The sequence below is a fragment of the Pleurodeles waltl genome, chromosome 3_1 (assembly GCF_031143425.1).
Source record: "Pleurodeles waltl isolate 20211129_DDA chromosome 3_1, aPleWal1.hap1.20221129, whole genome shotgun sequence".
NCBI lineage: Eukaryota > Metazoa > Chordata > Amphibia > Caudata > Salamandridae > Pleurodeles > Pleurodeles waltl.
In genome coordinates, this window is record NC_090440.1 from 1,014,533,260 (window position 1) to 1,014,553,933 (window position 20,674).

At 41.4% G+C, this 20,674-nt stretch overlaps 1 protein-coding gene across 5 annotated transcripts in view; it reads right to left on the reverse strand.

The window, feature by feature from the left end:
- The window catches only part of KCNH7 (potassium voltage-gated channel subfamily H member 7), a 1,745,544-nt gene that overhangs the window by 722,965 nt on the left and 1,001,905 nt on the right, over nucleotides 1–20,674 (reverse strand). For all 5 annotated transcript variants that reach the window (XR_011201481.1, XM_069224264.1, XM_069224261.1 and 2 more), the window contains exon 4: nucleotides 17,638–17,670. Coding sequence is in view for 4 of the 5 variants with exons in the window: in XM_069224264.1 (XP_069080365.1) it covers nucleotides 17,638–17,670 (33 nt within the window). In the remaining variant the exon portion in view is untranslated. The remainder of the gene's footprint in view (nucleotides 1–17,637; nucleotides 17,671–20,674) is intronic.

Consider the following 20,674-nt stretch of genomic DNA (forward strand, 5'->3'; position numbering starts at 1 on the left):
CTCTCTCCCCTAAACATGAAAATGTTGGCTTATCCCCAGTTGCCATATTTAATTTACAATTAGGTCCCTAGTAAAGCACACTGCATGTGCCCAGGGCATGTAAATTAAATGCCACTTTTGGGCCTGCAGCATTGATTGTGCCACCCACTTAAATAGCTCTTTAACTATGTTTCAGGCCTGCCATTATAGAGCCTGTGTGTGCAATGTTACACTGCCATGTCGACGAAGCAAAATAACCCTTTTGCCGGGTCCAAGCCTTCCCTTTTCATACATATAGGTCACCTGTAAGTTAGGCCCTGAACAACCCAGTGGACAGGGTGCAATGTATTTAAAAGGCAGGACATGTTTTACATGTGCTGGTAATGAAAAACTCCCAAAGTCATTTTTCACTACAGAAAATCCTATCTCTCCCATAGGACACCATTGGGATTACTTTATTACATCTTATAGGTGTTATTCACAATCTAGAAGAAATATTTTTTACGTTTGGTGTCTCTGGAATCACAATTTTAAAATCACAACCTATGGTCAAATCAGATTTTATATTATAATTCTGAAAATGCCACTTTTAGAAAGTTGGCATTATCTTACTTTAGCCATTTGGTCCCTGCTGCCTGCCTCTGATCACTTGTCTAAGGTGGGTGACAGCCGGCTTTGTGTATTCCCCCTACAGTGCCACACACAATGGGAACATAGGTGTTACTGGCAAGATGGGAGGGAGGATCTGGCCGCAGCCTCACTTACATCTGAATAGGCTGAGTCCTATCCCCACACAAAGGGCTGCATAACCCCTGTAGTGAGTCTAGAAGGGCAGGATCTCTGTGCACTTATGGAACCGTGACTACTCTGTCAAGAAAAAGGACTGCTTTGCTGCTGCATGACTGCTACTTTGTTGGATTGCTGCTTTGCTGAACTCTTGCCTTGCTGTGCTGTTCTGCTGCCTGCTGTTCCCCTCCTGGGTGAGAAGGACTGGACCTGCATCACCTGAATCTAGAGTGACTCCATGGGTCAGCTGACTGGTCTCCTGATCTGAAGTCTCAGTGGCATAAAAGACTTCCAAAGAACTTGCTTCTGCACCTGGACTCTGCCAGCTGTTAGCCTGCCCTGTCAAGTGGTGCCCCCCCAGTCCTGGAACCTTGGAAGTGGGCCTTAGGAGTTCGTGCCAGCAGAACCACTGCATCTTCACCATTGCGTAGACAGAACCTGCCCATCTCTGCTGATGTGTGGCTAAAACTGGTGCATTGCTTTCAGAACCAGCACTCCAATATTTCATTCAGTAAAAGGCCACTGCTTCCCAGTCAACAGCCTTAATGACGAACTCTGCATGGCAGCCACTACACTCATCAGAATAAGTGCATCACCTTGACGAGGCCAGTACCTATACCCAAACTCCAGTGCATCTCGGCTGGCCACCACTGGGTGGGGAACTTCAATGCATCTCCTCGACTGCATGAGGAAAACTGATGCATCTCTTCCACTGAAGGGATCAACACCTACTCTTCGCTTCTGCTGCACCCCACATCCTTGACGCTGACACAACCAGAATGAAGGTACTTTTATTCAACAAGCCTCATTGGGTCCCTGTATCCGGCCCACCCTCCATTGTGGTCCGCCTGAACTTTTGACTTTGTCCTGGCCCGGCACAACCAAATATCCCTGATTAGCGCTTCTTGCTCCTAAGTAAAATCTTTCAGTTTATTCTTTGAAAATGTATAACTCAAGCTCTGCTTATAGTTTTTTGTCATTTTGGTCTTGTTTTATTTATTAAATCAAGTTCTATTTTTCTAACGTTTTTGTGTGGTGTTTTTACTGTTCTACTGTTTGAAGTGTTGCACAAATACTTTAAACATTGCCTCTTATGTTAAGCCTGACAGCTCTGTGCCAAGCTACAAGAGGGTGAACACGGGTTAATTTAGGGTGTGTTTATTAATTACCCTGACTAGGATTGTGGTTCCTGCATGACCAGGGTGCATACTTCTGTCAACTAGAAACCTAACTTCTAGCAATATCCATCTGCAATACAATAAAATATTACACATTGGGCAGTGCCTTCATTTATTACAATCAAGGTTTTTTAGTATTGGTAGCACCTATATTAGTTCTGCATACCCCACTCTAAGATGGTGCCTACTAAAAAACAGAATATTTGGGACTCTGTTGATCCTGTGATTGGTTGTGATTTTGCTTAGTAATGGGACGAGAGGTATGACGTATGTGCATAACCTCTTTCCACATTACACATGGAGGAGTCTAAGTTCTTTTTGGGGCTAGACATTGCCTGCAATAGTGGAACAAAGTCCCCTTCCATTTCCTATGGTTGTTGCCATATGACTGCAATATCTTCAACAGCTTATAATATATTTTGATGTATAAGGAGTGAAAAACATATTGATAACTTATCTTACATCATTGTTAGAAACTGGGTACCTGTTTGGCGAAGATATGCACCCTGTACAAGCAAGAGACAAAATCCTACTCAGGGTAAGTCAGGTAGACACCACAAATTAACCTGTGCTCACAATCTGGTAGCTTGGCACAGAGCAGACAGGCTTAACTTAGAGGTCAATGTGCAAAGTATTTGTGCAACTTGCAAAACAGTGAAAACACCACAAAAAATTAATCCACACCAGGTTAAAAAATAGTTCTTAATTTAATTGACCAAATAACACCAAAATGAAACAATCTAGTAAAAAGAAGTTGAAATATGAATTTCTAAAGAAGAAACTTTATTGGAGCATCTATCAACCAACTTGTAAATCAAAGAGGCCTGTGATCAGTGTACAGGTTGAATCTAAACCCCAAATGTATATCTTACATTTCTCCACTGCACACGAGCATGCAAGGGTCTCCACTCTATGCTGCTATACTTTATTCAGCTGCATTTAACATTCTGAGTGCAAAACCAATGATAGACTCTTTCCCATCCACAAACAGACTCAATAACTCACAAGACCACAAGAACTGGCATCCACTGTTATAACAATTTTCTCTCCTTGTGTGAAAAACGTAATGGTGGAAGCATTCGCAATCAAATATTTTATCTTATTAAAAGTTAGCTGCTCTTCATCAGACCATGTAAACTTGGCATTCTTTTTCAACGGTGCCCTCGAGGGCTGCAGAGCCAAAGCGCATCTCTGCACAACTCTAGAGTAGCATTCACTTAAATCAAGTAACAACCTGAGTGAATCTTTGTCCTTTGGCATGGGTACTTCATTTATAGCTTTTACAAGAGGCAACTTAGGCCCGTATTTTCTACTTTTTTAGCGCTGCATTTGTGCCGCTTTTTGACGCAAAAGCGGCTCAAACTTACACAATACCATTGTATTTTGTAAGTTTGTGTCACTTTTGTGTCAAAGAATGACACAAATGTGGCGCAAAGAAAGTATAAAAATGGCCTTAGTTTTCATACCATCGCATTAAGGGGCATATTTATACTCTGTTTGCACCAAATTAGCGTCATTTCTTTTTACTCTAATTCAGTGCAAAACTAACTCCATATTTATACTTTGGCGCTAGACCCGCCTAGTGCCAAATTTATGGAGTTAAAGTCATTTTTAGGACGTGGAAACTTACCTTCCCTTAATGAGATGCAAGGTAGGCGTTTCCGCGCAAAAAATGACTCTGTGGCCTTAACACCATATTTATACTCCTGTGCAAAAATGGTGCACGGGAGAGAGGAGGGTCAAAAATAGTGCAAAGCTTGTTTTGCCCCATTTTTTAACACCTGGGTCAGGGCAGGTGTTAGAGGACCTGTGGGCCTATTTCCATGGTGAAACACCATGGAATAAGCCCACAGGTGCCCTCCCCAGTCCAGGGACACCCACACCAGAGGGACAGCAGAGGATGGGGTACTCCATCCCAGGTAAGTACAGGTAAGTATTTTATTTTATTTTTTAAAGTGGCATTGGGGGCCCTGAAATGGGCCACCCTACATGGCACAGGATGCAATGGCCATGCCCAGGGGACCCTGGACCCCTGTGCTGGCCTTTGGGGTGGTGGGCATGACCCCTCCCTTTTCTAAGACAGGAGTCATGTGGTATGGATGGTTTTGCATCAGGAAAGGATTCTAGGCAGGTTAGAGTCATTTTATTTGACTCAACCCTGCCTAACGTCATGTTTTGGTGCAAAACCCCCTTCTTCCATACTGCCAGCCCCACCTGACTAACGTCATTTTGTTTTTACACTAGCCTACCCTTTGCACTGGCTTGCACCATTCCATAAATATGGTGCCTGGCTGGTGCACAGAAATGGTGCAAGCCGATGCTAAACATTTTGGTGCCAAACTGCGTTAGTGCAGTTTTGCCCCTAAAAGTATAAATCAGGGCCTAAATGTCCCAGATAATCAACATGATTAGTTAAATGGTTACATTTCTCTCTGTTGAAGGTAACCCCATGCTTTTCCAATTTTCTCAGTTCTATTTCTAATAGTTCATAGTGCTGCTCCAAAGTCTCAGTATGAATAGGGATATCATCCTGAAAAGCTTGGATAGCAAACTCGCCACAGAACATTTAATCCATAAATCTTTGGAACACGATAGCTGCAGATGCCAGGTCAAATGGCATCCGCAGGTACATGTATGCCCCTTATGGTGTTACGAATGTAGTTACTGTTGAGATTCTTGAACCAAAGGAATCTGAGGATATGCTGTCTATAGAACTACATCCTAAATTTGCCAGCATGTGATGAATCCTTGGCAAAGGTTGGTAGGCCACTAATATTATATGATTAAGTACTCTACTATCAGAACATGAAGGTATGTTTCCTGATTTTTTCTGAGCAATGACTGCCACTGAAACCCATTCAGGAGACTTTACTGGAGTAATAATACCTTGTTTACACATACTGTCTAGCAAATTATTTAGACCTTTCCTGGCAGAGAGTGGCACAGGTCTAAATTTCTTTGTGATTTGTTTGGTATTGCTTTTTAATTTGATTGTGAAAATGTTGTCAATTTCTTTAACAAATTCTCTATCTGTGCTCTGTACACAAGAGTCTTCCACTGCAAGAATTGGGGCATCATCAAGAAGTACAGGTTCATCATGACCAGGTTTCAAAATGATTCCCAGTTTTGCCTGATCTTGCCAACCCATAATATCTCTCTATTTTTCAGCAACATACACTTTGGTAAATATTTCTCTACCTTTGGAGTTTAAAACATCAATGAAATAACCTTTCCTGATGTCATAATCTCTAAAGGCTTTTAGATTAACATCTGTCTGTAGCAATAGCTTTCTCATCTGAATTTCTCAAATATTAGGTCAGACAGGATAATATTAGGGGAACAATAGTGTGCCATTATTACTAAATTGGCTGTACCAATCTTAACCTCACATGTAGGGTCTCTGTTTTTCTTGAGTAAAACATTCACCATATTAATATCCGCTGTTTACAAAATATTGTCTAAAGGGTTGCACTAGTTATCTTCATCCACCTCTACTCAAACAACTTTAGGTTTAGGTTTGACTGTTTGGCACACACTTTGAAAATGTCAAACCTTCTTACAGTAGTTACATTTCTTTCCCAGAGCACGGCATGATAAACTATTGACCAAGTGATATTTTGATCCACATCTGTAACAAGAGCCTGATATTTTCTTTTCTGAAGTATTCCCTCCCATATTCGTGTTTGAAATAGAGTGAATTTCACTTTCATCTACATCACTTACAGTGCAAATTGCACACACGTTTTGAGATTCTTAGTCAGAATTTTGGATGAAATTAGTGAGCATTCTATACTTCTTGCTATATCCATGACTTCACCTAAAGAAGGATTTTTACAAGCCAATATGGGTTCCTGAATATTTTTCTTAGAGCAATTGATTACCAAATGATCTTGCAAATATACATCTAAATTTGTTCCAAATTCATACTTCGCACCAAGCACTCTTAACACTGCTATGTAATCCTTCAACTTTTCATTCATCAGTTGTCTCCATTTAAAATAAATATGCCTTTCTAGCATAACAGATAGCTTATCAGTATATTGTTTGCACAAACGAGCTGTAGCTTCTGCAAATACAGCCCAAGAATCATCCCCTGATGGTATTGCAATAGTTGGCAACTTGCCGAATACTTGTTGACTAGTCTTTCCGAAGTGACAGTGCTGTACGATGAATAGCATTACATTTTGAAGCATCAATTGCCACCAAATAATTTTCGAAAATTCTCAACCATTTTTTCCTCAAAATGGATGGTCTGCCAGGTTTTTGCACGAAAGGTCGGGGTTGCGTTACAGATTGAATTGTGGCCATGATAGATTAAAACAATTAGGTAATATAGTTACACTAAATGCATAAAATTAAAGAATAGAAATGACTAAAACTTAGAATGACATTTCATGCACTTATAGCAGTTAATTACAGCATACACTTGTTGCCTACCACATTTAAACTCTGAGAGCGTACTGGCAGGTAATGTGTGCCAGTCACCGTAAATGCTTCTGAGAATGAAGTGAGCGGTGTGCGTATCACCGTGGTAACGGGCGATGAAGAAATACCATGCAGTGTGCCTGTCACGGTGTAAATTGGAAATCAGATGATGAGCCAAAATTCTCAGGTGTGCTCATCATTGTGAGGAGCTGGAAATACATGCCAAAATCTCTATAGATTACATGTGAAAGGATCCCAAAGATCAAAGATTGCTTAAAAGTATAAGTGTACATCGATTTCTAGCATCGAAGGAGCTTATTTTCAAAACATCTGCAAAGTTATGTTGTCACGTCGTGGCTGTGTTTAAGAAGAGATTATAGAGCGTGGAGGCAGGTGTGTGACTGTGGAGCGAGCATGCAAATACTGCATTAAAATAATGCAATAACTTGCTCATGGATGGAGGCGCATGGCTATAAAGCAAAAATACTTTTACAGCATTCAAATTATGCTGTGTCTCGCTCGCAGCAGGTAAGAACAAATGGATGTTCCACACACTCCAACTGCCCCAATACCATGAGGAATAAACATTCACTTAAAACTATTATACTATGTGATTCCAGGTGATGTGCAAAGATTCAAAGTAAATATGGGTAAAAGTTACATTCCCCACCCCAGCTCCAAGTGCATGTCAAATGTAGAGTACAGTCAGAGTAAATACATCAGGTAGTTGGTCCTAGACTTCCAATTTCCCTCGTTGCCAAAATTAAGTTGTTTATAGTCATCATCATCATCATTATTTACTTTATTTCGGTAAGAAAAACACCCTAAAAGTGCAATACATAACAATGTGTAAAGAAAAGTTGTAAAGAGTGCACAGTAAAAATGGATAAAAGATTCTTAAAAAGGAAATTAAAACCATAAAAAGGTAGACATAAAAGATTTCTTGCACCAGCAACACCTCTGGACCCAATAAATATCAGCTAGTATCATACACCAAGGTAAATATACATAAAAGAAATCTAAGTCTAAAAGACAGACACCCAAACTTATTCTTTGAATTGCTAATCTAAAACGCCACAGATGGTTCCTAATTTTTTTTCCACAAGATGGAATATATAAGCAGATAAAGGCAGTTTGGGGAATTCTCTCAGCAGATGAACAGTTCCCAAAGACCATTTATATCTAATAATATAAAAACTGTGCCTCAGGTACCACAAGATACCAATTAATATCATGCACCAAGATACAATAAATATGCATGGAAAGTCTAAATCTAAAAGGCAGCTACCCAGTCATGTTCTTTAGAGTCGCTAGTCTGAGACGCCAAATTGATTCAAAGAATTTTGCCACCGGATAAACTATATGAACCGATGGATCAGATTGAAAAATTCTCTCGGCATGTAAACAGCTCCTGAAGCCCATTTGTTTACATAGAGGATTAATCCAAGAGGCCCTCTGTTTGTCATATGCACGACATTGAAAAAGGACATATAAGACAGACTCTTTTTACATCCCATTGGGCATGACTTAGACTTATTAATAGAATTAGACCATTTGTAGGTTAAAGAACACAGAGGGAGGGACCCTATTCTAAATATGATTAAAAGGGCACGCGCGGATGGGGAAAGTGCTGCATCCATGAAGGGCTCAAACTCATAGTGACATTTGAACTTCAAATAGGTATCAGACATGGACAACGGCACAACCTCAGCCAGTTGAGCAGTTTGGACTTTGAGCCAAAAAGCGTCCTTCAATGACTGCACAGCATTTTTAGGAATGGAAAGGGGATCCTTCCAATAGGACCCCAAACCAAGGAGCATTAGAGACCGTTCGACATAAACACAGCAATTGATTTTAATCTTGGGGTTGTGGCCCACCAGATTGAGGAGCCCACATCTAAATGGAATGAGGGCATCTGAAGACCATAGCTGAATCCAAAACAGGAGAGGCCTTAAGGCAGCAATGTGATTAATTGGAAAGAGATTTAGATCCATTCGGATAGGCAAGGATGGAGTGCTAGAAGGAACTTTTAGCAGCGTCTTCAAAAATGGTATTCCACCCTAGCCAGACTCACCAAGTTGCAATGGCCCCAAAGCTCTGCACCATACAAAGCCCCCCCCGGCTTCAGATTTATATATTTCAAGAGCAGGAGTCATGGCAAAACTAGGGGATCTGGTCGCAAATCGCACAATGCCACCGGCCCTTTGTTTCAGGCACATTAATGATTTCTGGCGGTGGGCATGCCAGAAGTGTGACATGTACTTCGTTTTAGCTGAATTGATTTCCAAGCCATGGTCCTTGCAAAACTCCAAAAACCTTGCGAGCAGACATGAGACCCATAGCTGTTTGAGAAAGTAGCAAGGTATCATCAGCAAATAGGAGGCATGGGAGCTTCTGCCCACCCATACAGGGGGCATCACCAGGACAATCTAAAAGGGACGGAATGCAGGCATTGATAAAAAGGAGGAACAGGGTAGGCGCAAGAAAGCAACCCTGCCTCACACCGCAAACAGTGGGAAATGCTGGAGTCAGATCACCTACCGGCCCCATCGTACTTTGGCACAATTGCCAGAGTAAAGATCTTTAATTATATTAATCATGGAGTCTGGGACTCCAGCATTTCTCATAACCTCCCACATCTTGGGACGCGGGACAAGGTCAAAAGCGGATTTCAGATCAACAAAGGCCACAAATAAGTGGCCTTGATCTACGTCTATGATCTTCCACTTTATAGTGAGAAAGCGGAAGACCTGATCGATGGTGCTGACCTTGTCCCTGAATCCTGCCTGCAGGTGGCTTAATACCTGGGTTTTCACTATCCAGTGTTTCAGTCTGCTTAGCAGCTGGGAGCAGAATATTTTTTGCAAATTGTCTAGGCTAATGGGTCTGTAATTTCCTGAAAGACCTTTCTCTCCTGTCTTATGAATAGGAACAATTTTTGCCTCCTTCCAGGAATCCGGGTAAGACCTGGTAGCCAAAGCATTGTTGGATATCCTATTGATATGCTGGGTCCATGTGGGCAAATCTGATTTGTACAAATCTGAGGGGATGCCGTCTGGTCCAGGGGCCTTCCCTGATTTTTGGGCACTAATTGCCAACCCTGTTTCTTTTAAAGTGAAGGGAGGCACCGCAGGGCAACACGTTGGGGATTCTACAGAGCTGATGGCAACAATTTCTGGCGAGGAGCCATACAGTTCCCTAAAATGAGTAAGCCAAGTATCAGCAGTAATGTGGCATTCTGCAAGTGAGTGGCAGATCTGTATCTCTGTGTGAAACCAAGAGCCAAAAGAGTTTAACATCACGGGTCCTAGCTGCCTCAGCCAAATCTCCCCATAGACTTTCCTCATACTTGAGTTTGCATAATTCGCAAGTGAAGACATAAGTTCATCTTGCATTTACAATGGCTTCCCGATTCTTTGACTTTAACGCTTTGGTCAAAAGGTACTTGGCCTCACGACATCTCTTGTCAAACCATTTGCAGTTAGATGGAGGAGAAGAATTCCTTCGTTTCAAAGCAGAAAAAACTCCTTGAGAGCCATAAAAAGAACCACATGGGAAGACATGACTAACAGTGGGGTTAGTACAATATTATCATTGAAGAGCTGATGTCTAGAAACTAAGGCGCGCAGTTTATAATTTAACAGGTTGGACTTCTGGAACGAAGCCCATCTCACAGTGCGCCTGTTGCTAGACAACTTCAAAAGATCATGAACATTAGGAGCAGAAAACAATGGAAGTCCTGCAAAAAGAGTTCCATTAAATACAATTTGTGAAGGAGCATGATCACTGGTAAGCCGTGGACCCACTTCCACATCAATTATGGAATGCCAAACCCGTAGATCGAAAATGACATAATCCAAAATACTACTATAGAGACCCCTAAAAAAAGTTGTTGTAGCAGGATTGTCAGCAGGAAATCGGCCATTTCCGAAGCGAAGGCCATGAATTACTGTAAGATCTATTATTTCCTTCGCCCTGCAAGAAGCAGTAGACAACGCTGATTGACTTGGAAAAAGGGGAATATTCCACACTTCGTCTTCGGCCTGTATTGTCTCGGCATAGGCCGAGTCAAGTTCAATTTGCGCGTTGAGATCACCTGCAATGATAATACGATATTTGGAGCGAAAGTCAGATATGAGATTGTGCAGGTGCTCTATAGTGGCAGACTGACGGTTGGAGGGGCCTGGTCTGTTGTAAGTATTAATACATAACACAGGAGTACCCAAATTTGGCAGTATTACTATTGCCAGAATGTCACAAGAATCTACAGCAATCTCCTTAACTTTGCCCACCTCTGTCATCTTTACCCAGGTGCATAGACCCCCTATTGCCCTGCCCATAGAAGACTGTATTGCAATTTTGGTAAAGGAACAAAAACCTTGCCTACACACACATTCCATGGCCCATGTTTCCTAAAACATGCAAATGTAGAAAGGTTTGATGTAAGCCCCCCACTCGGGATCAACTAATTTACTTTTAATACCTGCCACATTCCAGGACAAAAATTTCCCTGTAACCTGCATAGGACTGCGGGTGGCTTCACAAAAATCAACAACCAATGCTGGATTTAAATTCGCAGTAGCAGTACTAGATGGATCCCATAGAATGTTGGCACCTGAACTTGGCAAAGGAGTTTGGAGGGGGGCAAGGCCTGAGAATCATAACCAACACTGGATTTACAAAATCCAGGGGGACATAGTCAATCCACATCAAAAGTGCCCTGTTGAGGCACAGAGACGCATGCACTAGCACATTTAAAAACAGGGGCCATGTCAGACTCAGCATCAGGAATGGGTGGCATACCAGAAGAGGCAACAGGGTCAGTTACGTTAGATGGGATCAGCTTGTCCATACTTAAGCGAGAGGACAGGTCCTTAGTTCCCAAAGCAGAGAAGCTGTCACTAAAAAATATGTCAAGTTCCTTCCTTGTCAAATTACGTGCTTCCATCTGGAGGAGGCCCATGACTTAAGAAGGGCTTGCAAGATTGAGTTTAACAGTGTCCCGCCCGCCTAAGCGACCACACAGCCGTGAGGCAGATACAATGTCTGAGTGGATGATTGAACCACAGCCTCTGACATGGTGAATCCAATGCGAAGCCTTGTTGATTAAAGAGGGTATGTCTTCCCTCAATTGAGCTGTAAGAGGGGGAACTTTGCACATGTAGATACAATTCTGATTAGACGTAAGGATTGGGTGGCCAGAGACTGATGTGGGGTCCACATTCCGGTCGATAGTGAAAGGAGAGGATGTAGGTTTTGCCAAAGGAGGAGCAGGGTATTTACTGTGATGCAACCTGTAACTAGAAGTCTGGGCAACCTCAAAAGTCGTTGGAAGATCTACTGGCAAAGGAACAGAGGCCAACGGATGGATACATTGCAATAGCGCTGAATTCGAGACACACTGGGGAGTTGGTTCAGATTTTTTAAGAAGCTTAAGGACTTCAAGCAATAGACACTTCAACTCCCCTACTTCACGCTTGAAGCTGGAGACTAAAGCTGGAATATCTTCTCCAAGAGAATCGCGGTTAGGAAGTGCAGGGGTCAAAGGAATCTGATTGTCGCTGGCCGAATCTAAATGATCCAAAGCAGAAAAACGATTTGAACAGGAAATCCCATAGAAAATAGGGTCTGTGGCTATAGCTTCCAAGTTAGACACAGAGTCAAGCAAAGGTGAAGGGTCGGCCGTACCTGGCGGGCTTGAGGGAGCAAGAGCTTGAGCTGCAATTCTCGGGGGCAGGACATCAATAGAGGAGTTAGATCCAGATGTTAAAAACGGAAATAAAGTTCTGGGTTTCAGCCTGTTCTGAGCATTGCTCTCTTCATCCTTAAGAATTGACTCCACTTCTTCAATTAAATTATCAATTTGTCTGGACACACAATTGGTATGAGGCTGCGTTACTCTACTAGATTTGGAAATTTTCGTTTGGCAGGGCCTAAATCTGGGCTGGATCTCCTCTTACCTTTCCCCATTCTGAGAGAGTAAAAGGACTCAGCACCAATATAGGTGCAACAAGGAAAAAAGGAACACAAGTATATCAAAGAGCCTTCAACCGTACCTTAGATTCCAGAGGGAGGGCACGGTCCGTCCCAAAGAACAAATGCAAGTAATCACAGCAAGTCAGACAATATTCTGTGGGACACAGCAGGTGACCCAAGATTCCTTGACCCTCTCAAAAGACCAATCGCTGCCAAATAGCAAATATGAAAGGGTATGGCCCAGCCCAGTCTCTTCTGGGTGTTGACGGGCGCAGGACGGGCCCGCCCTTGGCCCGGGCTTTGCCCGGGCGCGTCCCGCGAAGTGGGCGCGCGATGCAAGTTTAAAGGGGCCTGGTCCCTGCCCCTTTCAGTCAGCTGGTTTCTCCCGCCACTCCAAATGCGCGACCCCACATGTGTATAGTCATGAAGAAATATGCAGGAAGCTTCTTATAATTTCCAAATAGGATGTTTGTTCCAAAACAAAACCCACAACTGCTTGCTAGCACTATAACATCCAAACTGTCCCAGCACTAATACAGATTAAAGAATCCCACTTCTGACACCTTATGTGACATCTGATGTGACATACATAAATTCTATAATTGAACAACAGAACTTTAACTAATGAATAACAATACCCATATAACAGCAGCCAGACATTGTGGTTGCCAATTCTTGTCCTTATTAGTTTGTCCTCAACACGTCCTTGATTCAATCCCTATTTGAAGATAGTTGGTAATGACATGTAGCTGAGTATGGCCTCAAACTCTTAGTCTTCTAACAAATTTCCTTCTGAATGTAGTTGTGTTTGAGTGACTACAAAAAGTGAGATCTGCAAAATGTTTGCCTAACACAATGTTCTATCTACTTGACTTAATTTAAAGCAACTTTAATCATTGCTTATAGAGGACCAGTGTATAATGTTTTTCCAAGCCCAACAAAGATGTTTTGGGTTTAAGTGCAGTGTTTGTATGAGTTAGAAATGGGGTCTTTGGTTGGCAGTCAGATACGCCCTTTCCAAGCAAGGACCCTCACTCTAGTCAGGATAAAGGAGAAAAACACTCAGTTAACCCCTGCTCACCCCCTTGGTAGCTTGGCACGAACAAGCAGGCTTAACTTCAAAAGCAATGTGTACAGTATTTGTACCAAAACACACAGTAATACAGTAAAAACACTACAAAATGACTCAACACTGGTTTAGAAAGATAGCCAATATTTATCTAAACAAAACAAAACCAAATCGACAAAAATCCAACACTCAAGTCAAGGTAAGAATTTTTAAAGATGAAACTAAAAAAATAGCACTTGGAAACACAAATGCTTCAAGGAGGTGATATCACAGGGTCATGAAGGAGTCGTTCCCAACAATCCAACACCATTGGCACCGGTTACGGAGTCACGCAGACCCCAGGTACAGTACCTTAGTAAAATGTGGAAACAATATGATGCATGGAGTCGGGGATCTCAGCGTCGCTGGATCCGAGGCGGGGTTGGTTCCGGTGCTGTGGAGCAGAGGAGCGGAGACGTCACAAAGAGGCGTCGGGTCCTTGCTGCGGACCAGTGGAGGTGAGGTGGTGTTGGTGCAAAGCGCTGAATCCGTGCACTTCGGGCGGAGTCGATATCTGGCGGTCACAATGTGGTGCAGCGACTTCTACGGAGTCACGGACTTCGGCGGGGCTGCAGTGGCATCAGCCTGTGGGGTCATTGCACTCCAACAAGGACCACCACTTCTGTTGCAGGCGGCATCATGGGATTCGGCAGAGGAGTCAGTCTGGAGACGTCCGAAGTCAGTTTCCTTGGTTTTTCCACCAGCTTCTCCTTTCAAGGGCCCAGAGACTGGATATGGCACCACTTGGCAGGGCAGAAGTCTCAGCAGAGAGTCCAGGTGCTGACAGAGGAAGTCTTTGATGGCCCTGAGACTTCAAAACAGGGGGCAAGCTCAGCCCAAGCCCTTGGAGATTCTTCTCAAGTAGGAATATACCACAAAGTCCAGTCTTTGTCCCTTTCACAGGCAGAAGCAGCAACTGCAGGATAGCCCAACAAAGCACAGTCACAGGCAGGAGCAGCACTTCTCCTCAGCTCTCCAGTTCTTCTCCTTGGCAGAGGTTGCTCTTGAATCCAGAAGTAATCTACTTGTCAGGAGTTTTGGGTCCACTACTTATATCCCTCTCTGCCTTTGAAGAAGGCAAACTTCAAAGGAAAGTATTTCTTGTTTGTAAGATCCTGCCTTGCCCAGGCCAGGCCCCAGACACACACTAGGGGGTTGGAGACTGCATTGTGTGAGGGCAGGAACAGCCTTTCAGGTGTGAGTGACCATTCCTCCCCTCCCTTCTAGCACAGATGGCTCATCAGGATATGCAGACTACACCACAGCTCCCTTTGTGTCAATGTTTAAAGGAGAAGTGCAAACAGCCCAGCTGTCAAACTAACCCAGACAGAGAATCCACAAACAGGCAGAGCCACAGAAATGGTTTAAGCAAGAAAATGCTCACTTTCTAAAAATGCCATTTTCAAACACACAATCTTAAAATCAACTTTACTAAAAGATGTATTTTTGAATTGTGAGCTCAGAGACCCCAAACTCTAAATTACTATCTGCTCCCAAAAGGGAATCCACACTTTAATCATATTTAAAGGTAGCCATGTTAACCTATGGGAGGGACAGGCCTTGCAACAGTGAAAAACGAATTTAGCCGCATTTCACTGTGAGGACATATAAACACATTATTATATGTCCGACCTTAACCATACACTGCACCCTGCCCTTGGGGCTACCTAGAGCCTACCTTAGGGGTGCCTTACATGTATGAAAAGGGAAGGTTATGACCTGGCAAGTGGGTACACTTGCCAGGTCGAATTTACAGTTAAAACTGCTCACACAGACACTACAGTGGCAGGTCCGAGACATGATTACAGAGCTACTTATGTGGGTGGCACAACCAGTGCTGCAGGCCCACTAGTAGCATTTGATTTACAGGCCCTGGGCACATCTAGTGCACTGTATTAGGGACTTATTAGTAAATCAAATATGCCAATCATGGAAAGCCAATTACACATACATTTTACATAGGAACATTTGCACTTTAGCACTGGATAGCAGTGATAAAGCGCCCGGAATATGAAAAACAGCAAAAACAGAGTCCAGCACACATCAACAACTTGGGAAGCAGAGGCGAAATGTTATGGGAGATCACGCCAATGATGCGAAGTCTAACAGTATGAATAAAAACTTTGCATGCTTTCCTCTCTGAAATGCTTTACAGGCACAACTACGTGTTGTTAATTTTTCTATTTTACTATCATTTGATTAAGCTTCTCCCAAAGCGGACTCTCCTAGATGTTCTTTCCTCTCAGAAATGCATTACATGCCTACCCACTGTTATATACTTTGTTGCCCTAATGCTGATTAGAAATTAACAAAATTATTCTTGAATTTCATTTCTGAGATCCTTCTCCATTAGTGTTCTTCTATCTAAGGCCATCATGTTATTTTGTCAATTCATATAAGATGCACATCTGCACAGTATCTGCAGAGGTATGCGATTAGTTTCTAAATTAATATCAGATGTTACTTATTTCTCCACATAATTGAAGATATAAAAGTATGCTACACATTACGGAAGCTAGATAATGTTTGAAGGCTTAATGAGTTCATGCACAATTAATTTTATGTTGATTGTATCAGAAATCCTGAACTTTGTTAATGTATCCAAATTAAGACAAAGTGGTTAATTAAAATCTGTTGTTATGGAAGACAATGTTTGGAGCTGTGATTTTCCTCTTGGGAGCACTGTTACTTACTTAGCAGGACACATTTCTTTTTTGGAAATATTTGTTTTTGCGTTTACACATATTTCACATTTGTTTTCACTATTTTTGCAACATTTATGCTAGTATTTTCCTAATAGTTGATAATAAAAGCAATAACTATATCGATCCACTGTTCGTTTAGTACTTTGCTAGCTCAACTTTTATTAAATACATGTTTTTCAATACTATTAAACTGCACCCATTTCTCCTGTCCATTTTAGAGCCATAGCTATCTTTCTTGTATTTTGTATAAGTGTGTTCAAAGTTGCAAAGACGAGTGACTCCCATAATTGCACGTTTTAAAGGGAGACAAAAATAAGTCTTACATTATTGCAAGCAAATGTTACTGCTGTGGCTCAGAGATGCTAGCAGACTAGCACCACTTGGGAAAGCAACATCATGTATACAATACATGTCAAGAAATGTGTGGACGTTTGTAACTGAGTACAACTAATATGGAAAATGTTTTAATATACCAAATCCTATAATGGGTACATGAAGACCTTTCCAGAATAAATGACAGATTTAATTTTGAAGAGAAAACCAGCCAGCCAGGTAGATCTAGGTTTTAGGAAGCCCAGTATCTGGATCAGTCCATAATGACCTCATTGTACAAAAAATAAAGAGCAACAGTTTGGTTAGTGGAATAATGATGAAGGTTGGGCGTGAGATTGACAGGAAACCATCTGGGAAACCATTTGGGCAAGACTCCTTGAACAATATGGTATTGAAATTATGGAGATGTTAAGCAGGAAATGATAATGCTGAAGAAAGTCTTTAAAGCTGGTTAAAGCTGGCTCAAGCAATCACAATGAAAGAAATTCAACAAGTTATTAAGAACTTGCTTCTGAGTAAAGTAAAAGGCTGGATGAATTATCCTATGAATGTTATAAGTAGTGTCATGTTGAGACTACCACATCACAGTAACAAATTTCAACAATAACTAAGAAGCAGCAGAATCTCAAAGTACGTGCAGCCTAACTACAACCAATTTCTTTTGGAAGCACATGAAATATAAACAACAGTTTGAATCATGCAAACCTTTTTTATTGTTGCACATAGCCTATAAATCTTTACTAAAAGTAAATATAGCGCCACCCCCTCCCAAGAAGGATGGGTGCCCCGAGTCAGTACTTACGCTCTCAATCGCACTGAGTATTAGTAATTTTGGGAAGTCATAATACTGTGGTATTCTTAAATTGACACCCACAGAAATGCTAATTACAATAGGAATAAGAGTTACTGAATTGCTTCCCAAGGTAGTTTCAGTCTTTGCTACTTGTAAATTTCACTATGTTTTTTAGCAGAAAACACTGGATTCTGAAATGTTCTAATAATATTGTTAATTACTTTCAAGAATCCTCACACCATATTAAAAACATTCCAAATGAATATATTCCTAATCGCAAACAATAAACGATGAAGCAGAAATGCAACATTATGTTTTATTCAACTTGAAACAAAATATTTCCATATATATTACCTGGAGAGGCACCTCTGGAAATGTTGTTTTCATCTGAAATACAATTAGACCAAATTTATTCACAGTCATGCAATTTGAGACATATAGTGTACCAGTTAATATTTTTTTAGAAAATGCCATTTCGATCATTAGGAATATGCTTGACCTCTTTTAACATAGAAGACAGAGACTTCGCAATATAGTTATTTTATTACACTGTACATTGCATTGACAAATGGATCATGCTATGTCCTGCATTCATGTAGCTTTGATGACAATTGTCTAACTACTCAAGGGAGAGGGCTGAGTTACATCAGTTTTAGCAGCAAACATTGGGTCTGGCTTAAAGGTTATTTGATGACTACTGATAGTGATGACTCAGCTTTTCCTCCTTTTGATGTTTATCAAGAATATTACAACAAGGGATAAACAAGTGGGAAATCCTGCTGATCCAACTGTAATATGTGTTCATTTCTAGAAGTTTGGTGGATCAGGATAATCAAATCCAAATTTAAGCTGACCCAATTAGAAAAATGTCAAATGCACCAAAACCATGGAAAACACAAAGACTACATGTAAATCATATGTAAACCTAATAGGAAACACAGGACACTTACGAATGAATATCAGATGTATAGGAACCCTCGCTTCTCCTATTTGCTGCTATATGCAACTTAGCAGACTAACTGGGGTGGTTGCAAAATTGAATCTAACTAAACAGAGAAAATAATAACTCAGAAGCACTTCAAGAGTCGCTTAGAAAAGTCTAGGGTAGTTTGCTGACATCACAGTTGAATGGGCATCTGAGAGAGAAGAGTGAGTGTGATCCCTTGTACATGCAATGACATGGTAATTTAAGGTTCTTCACATCCTAAAAAGCCTGCAACATTTATCGGTCTTTTTAAGATATGCGCACAGAATGTATAGTTTCCTTTTATTTACACCTAATTGGTTTATTGGTCACAAACATCATAACTAAGAGCATTACTTGCACATAAGAAAACTCCAATGCAACCCCTGTGGTGGGGTTGTGTATTTCTAGGTCTCTGTGCTGCAAAGGCTATATAGGAATTCATGCTAAATATGTTAAATAAAGTGGAAAGTGGAATACATTGGGCCAGATACGAAGACGGAAAGCCATCAAGTAACTTGTGGGTCTTCTAGTACTGCTTAGTTTAGTACCATGTGGGGCACCTAAGGCTGTGGAAGACCAAGCTGTGGAGTTCAACCATAAGGATCGGAATAGTTCATAAATAACTCAAATTTCAGAAATCTTTACAAATATGACAATTTGCAATCATATGAATATTTGACACAGGCCTCTGTCAAACCAATAGATGTGTTATTTACATGGACAGCTGTGTCTATACTCATATCTTACTTGCCCATTTTATGCTTAATCACAGCTCAAAGTTCATTCAACCATCACTGGAGCACATCAGTGATCCCTGCACGCTACGTGCTATGCTTACCATAAAGGGCAAACTACAATCCGCACTCTTAAACATGTATACTAAATGGCTCTCCCAAACAACAAAATGGCAACGAGAGAAATTTACTGCCCTCTAAGTAGTGCTGGGTGAAATATAGTGCTGGGTGAAATATTCAAGAAATGGGCCAAATCTGCTGATTGTTTTACCACCAACATAATTAGGTTTGCTCCTCCGAAAGCACAATACAGTAGCTTTTAGGAGCATTGTGATGGACTGTGTAATGTATTTACCTTAATGGTAATTGCGCTAAGTTAAATATCTGCCCCAGACTCCAGACAGTGCTCTTGTAAACAGCTCCCACATGGATCACATGAGAGCCTGTGTGCGGCACCTGCCTGCAAAGTCCCAACTAGACAACCTGCTCTCATAGTCTGTCACAGCCTCAGGGGCATAAAAGTAATCATATTTATGGTTATTAATTGTCCAGTTCCTGACAGTACTGGATGGCACAAGTATTGTTCTTTCCTCAGAATTCTACCAGTGGAGAAAGAGGAATGTTTGTGCTGCATGTTATTTCTCCTGCATTCCATTTTTTAAAAACTCTGGGCAGGTAGATATGTATCCAACACAAGCAGACTAAATTATCTGATGTTTTACATCCGTTTACTGTTGAATAAAAAGAGGAAACACATTTCACACCACTTCTCCTCAGATTAAGGAAGCGTCATATACACTATGGAATCTAATTGAGTACAATCTAGGAGGCAGGAAAGAACAGAAGACAGCCTTCCTAATTGAGCACCACCTCAGCTTGTATTTCTCTACAAAGAATGAGCTCGCCATTCAACCCAACATCTTTCTCCACACTTCTATTGAACATCTGCTATTTGCTCATGTTTGTACTTTGAATATCCATGTAGAGACAAGTCACAACACACAATGGATCACCATAGCCCATCACCCAGAAGCAGTCAGAAAATAATTTGTTTAGTGTGTTGTGAACGCCCTGAAAAAATGAATATATCATTATGTGCTCCAGTGGGGATGTAAAAAACAGCAGTTATGATGTATCTTTTTACCTTCACATGATTAACCCATATATGAAGTGCAGTGTGACTTCCTACAATTTTATGAGTAGGTCTTTCTGAAAATTACAGCGAGTGATCGAGTAACTTTTTCTAGCAGAACAGATGACCTTTTTCACTTCTCTGTGGAGTGTCCTTGTATTGTCGTGAGCATTCTATCTCCCCTTTTTTCAACATTTCTCTTTGACGCTGTTTTGTATAATTTCTTCTTTCTCCTTTCTTTTACCAGCTATCACTCTTATTTATTGATGTGGAACTCCCACTCCTCGGGTCCTCTTTCCTGTTCCATGAATGTGCCCACTCATAGTCCCTTAGTTTCAAGATCTTTATACCATTCCCTGTGTTACTTCTTATTTGTTTCCATGACAGCAATGTGCCTTTACTTTTTGCCTTTTTGTGCTCTGTTGTGTGAGCACTCTTTCAAGGTCAGACTGGGTCACACAATAGGCCAGAGCATCAGAAAAAAACCTCCCCCCATTAGCAAATCGGATAGTTAAAAATGTGGCCCGCATTTGCAAAACAACGCAGTTTTGAATATGT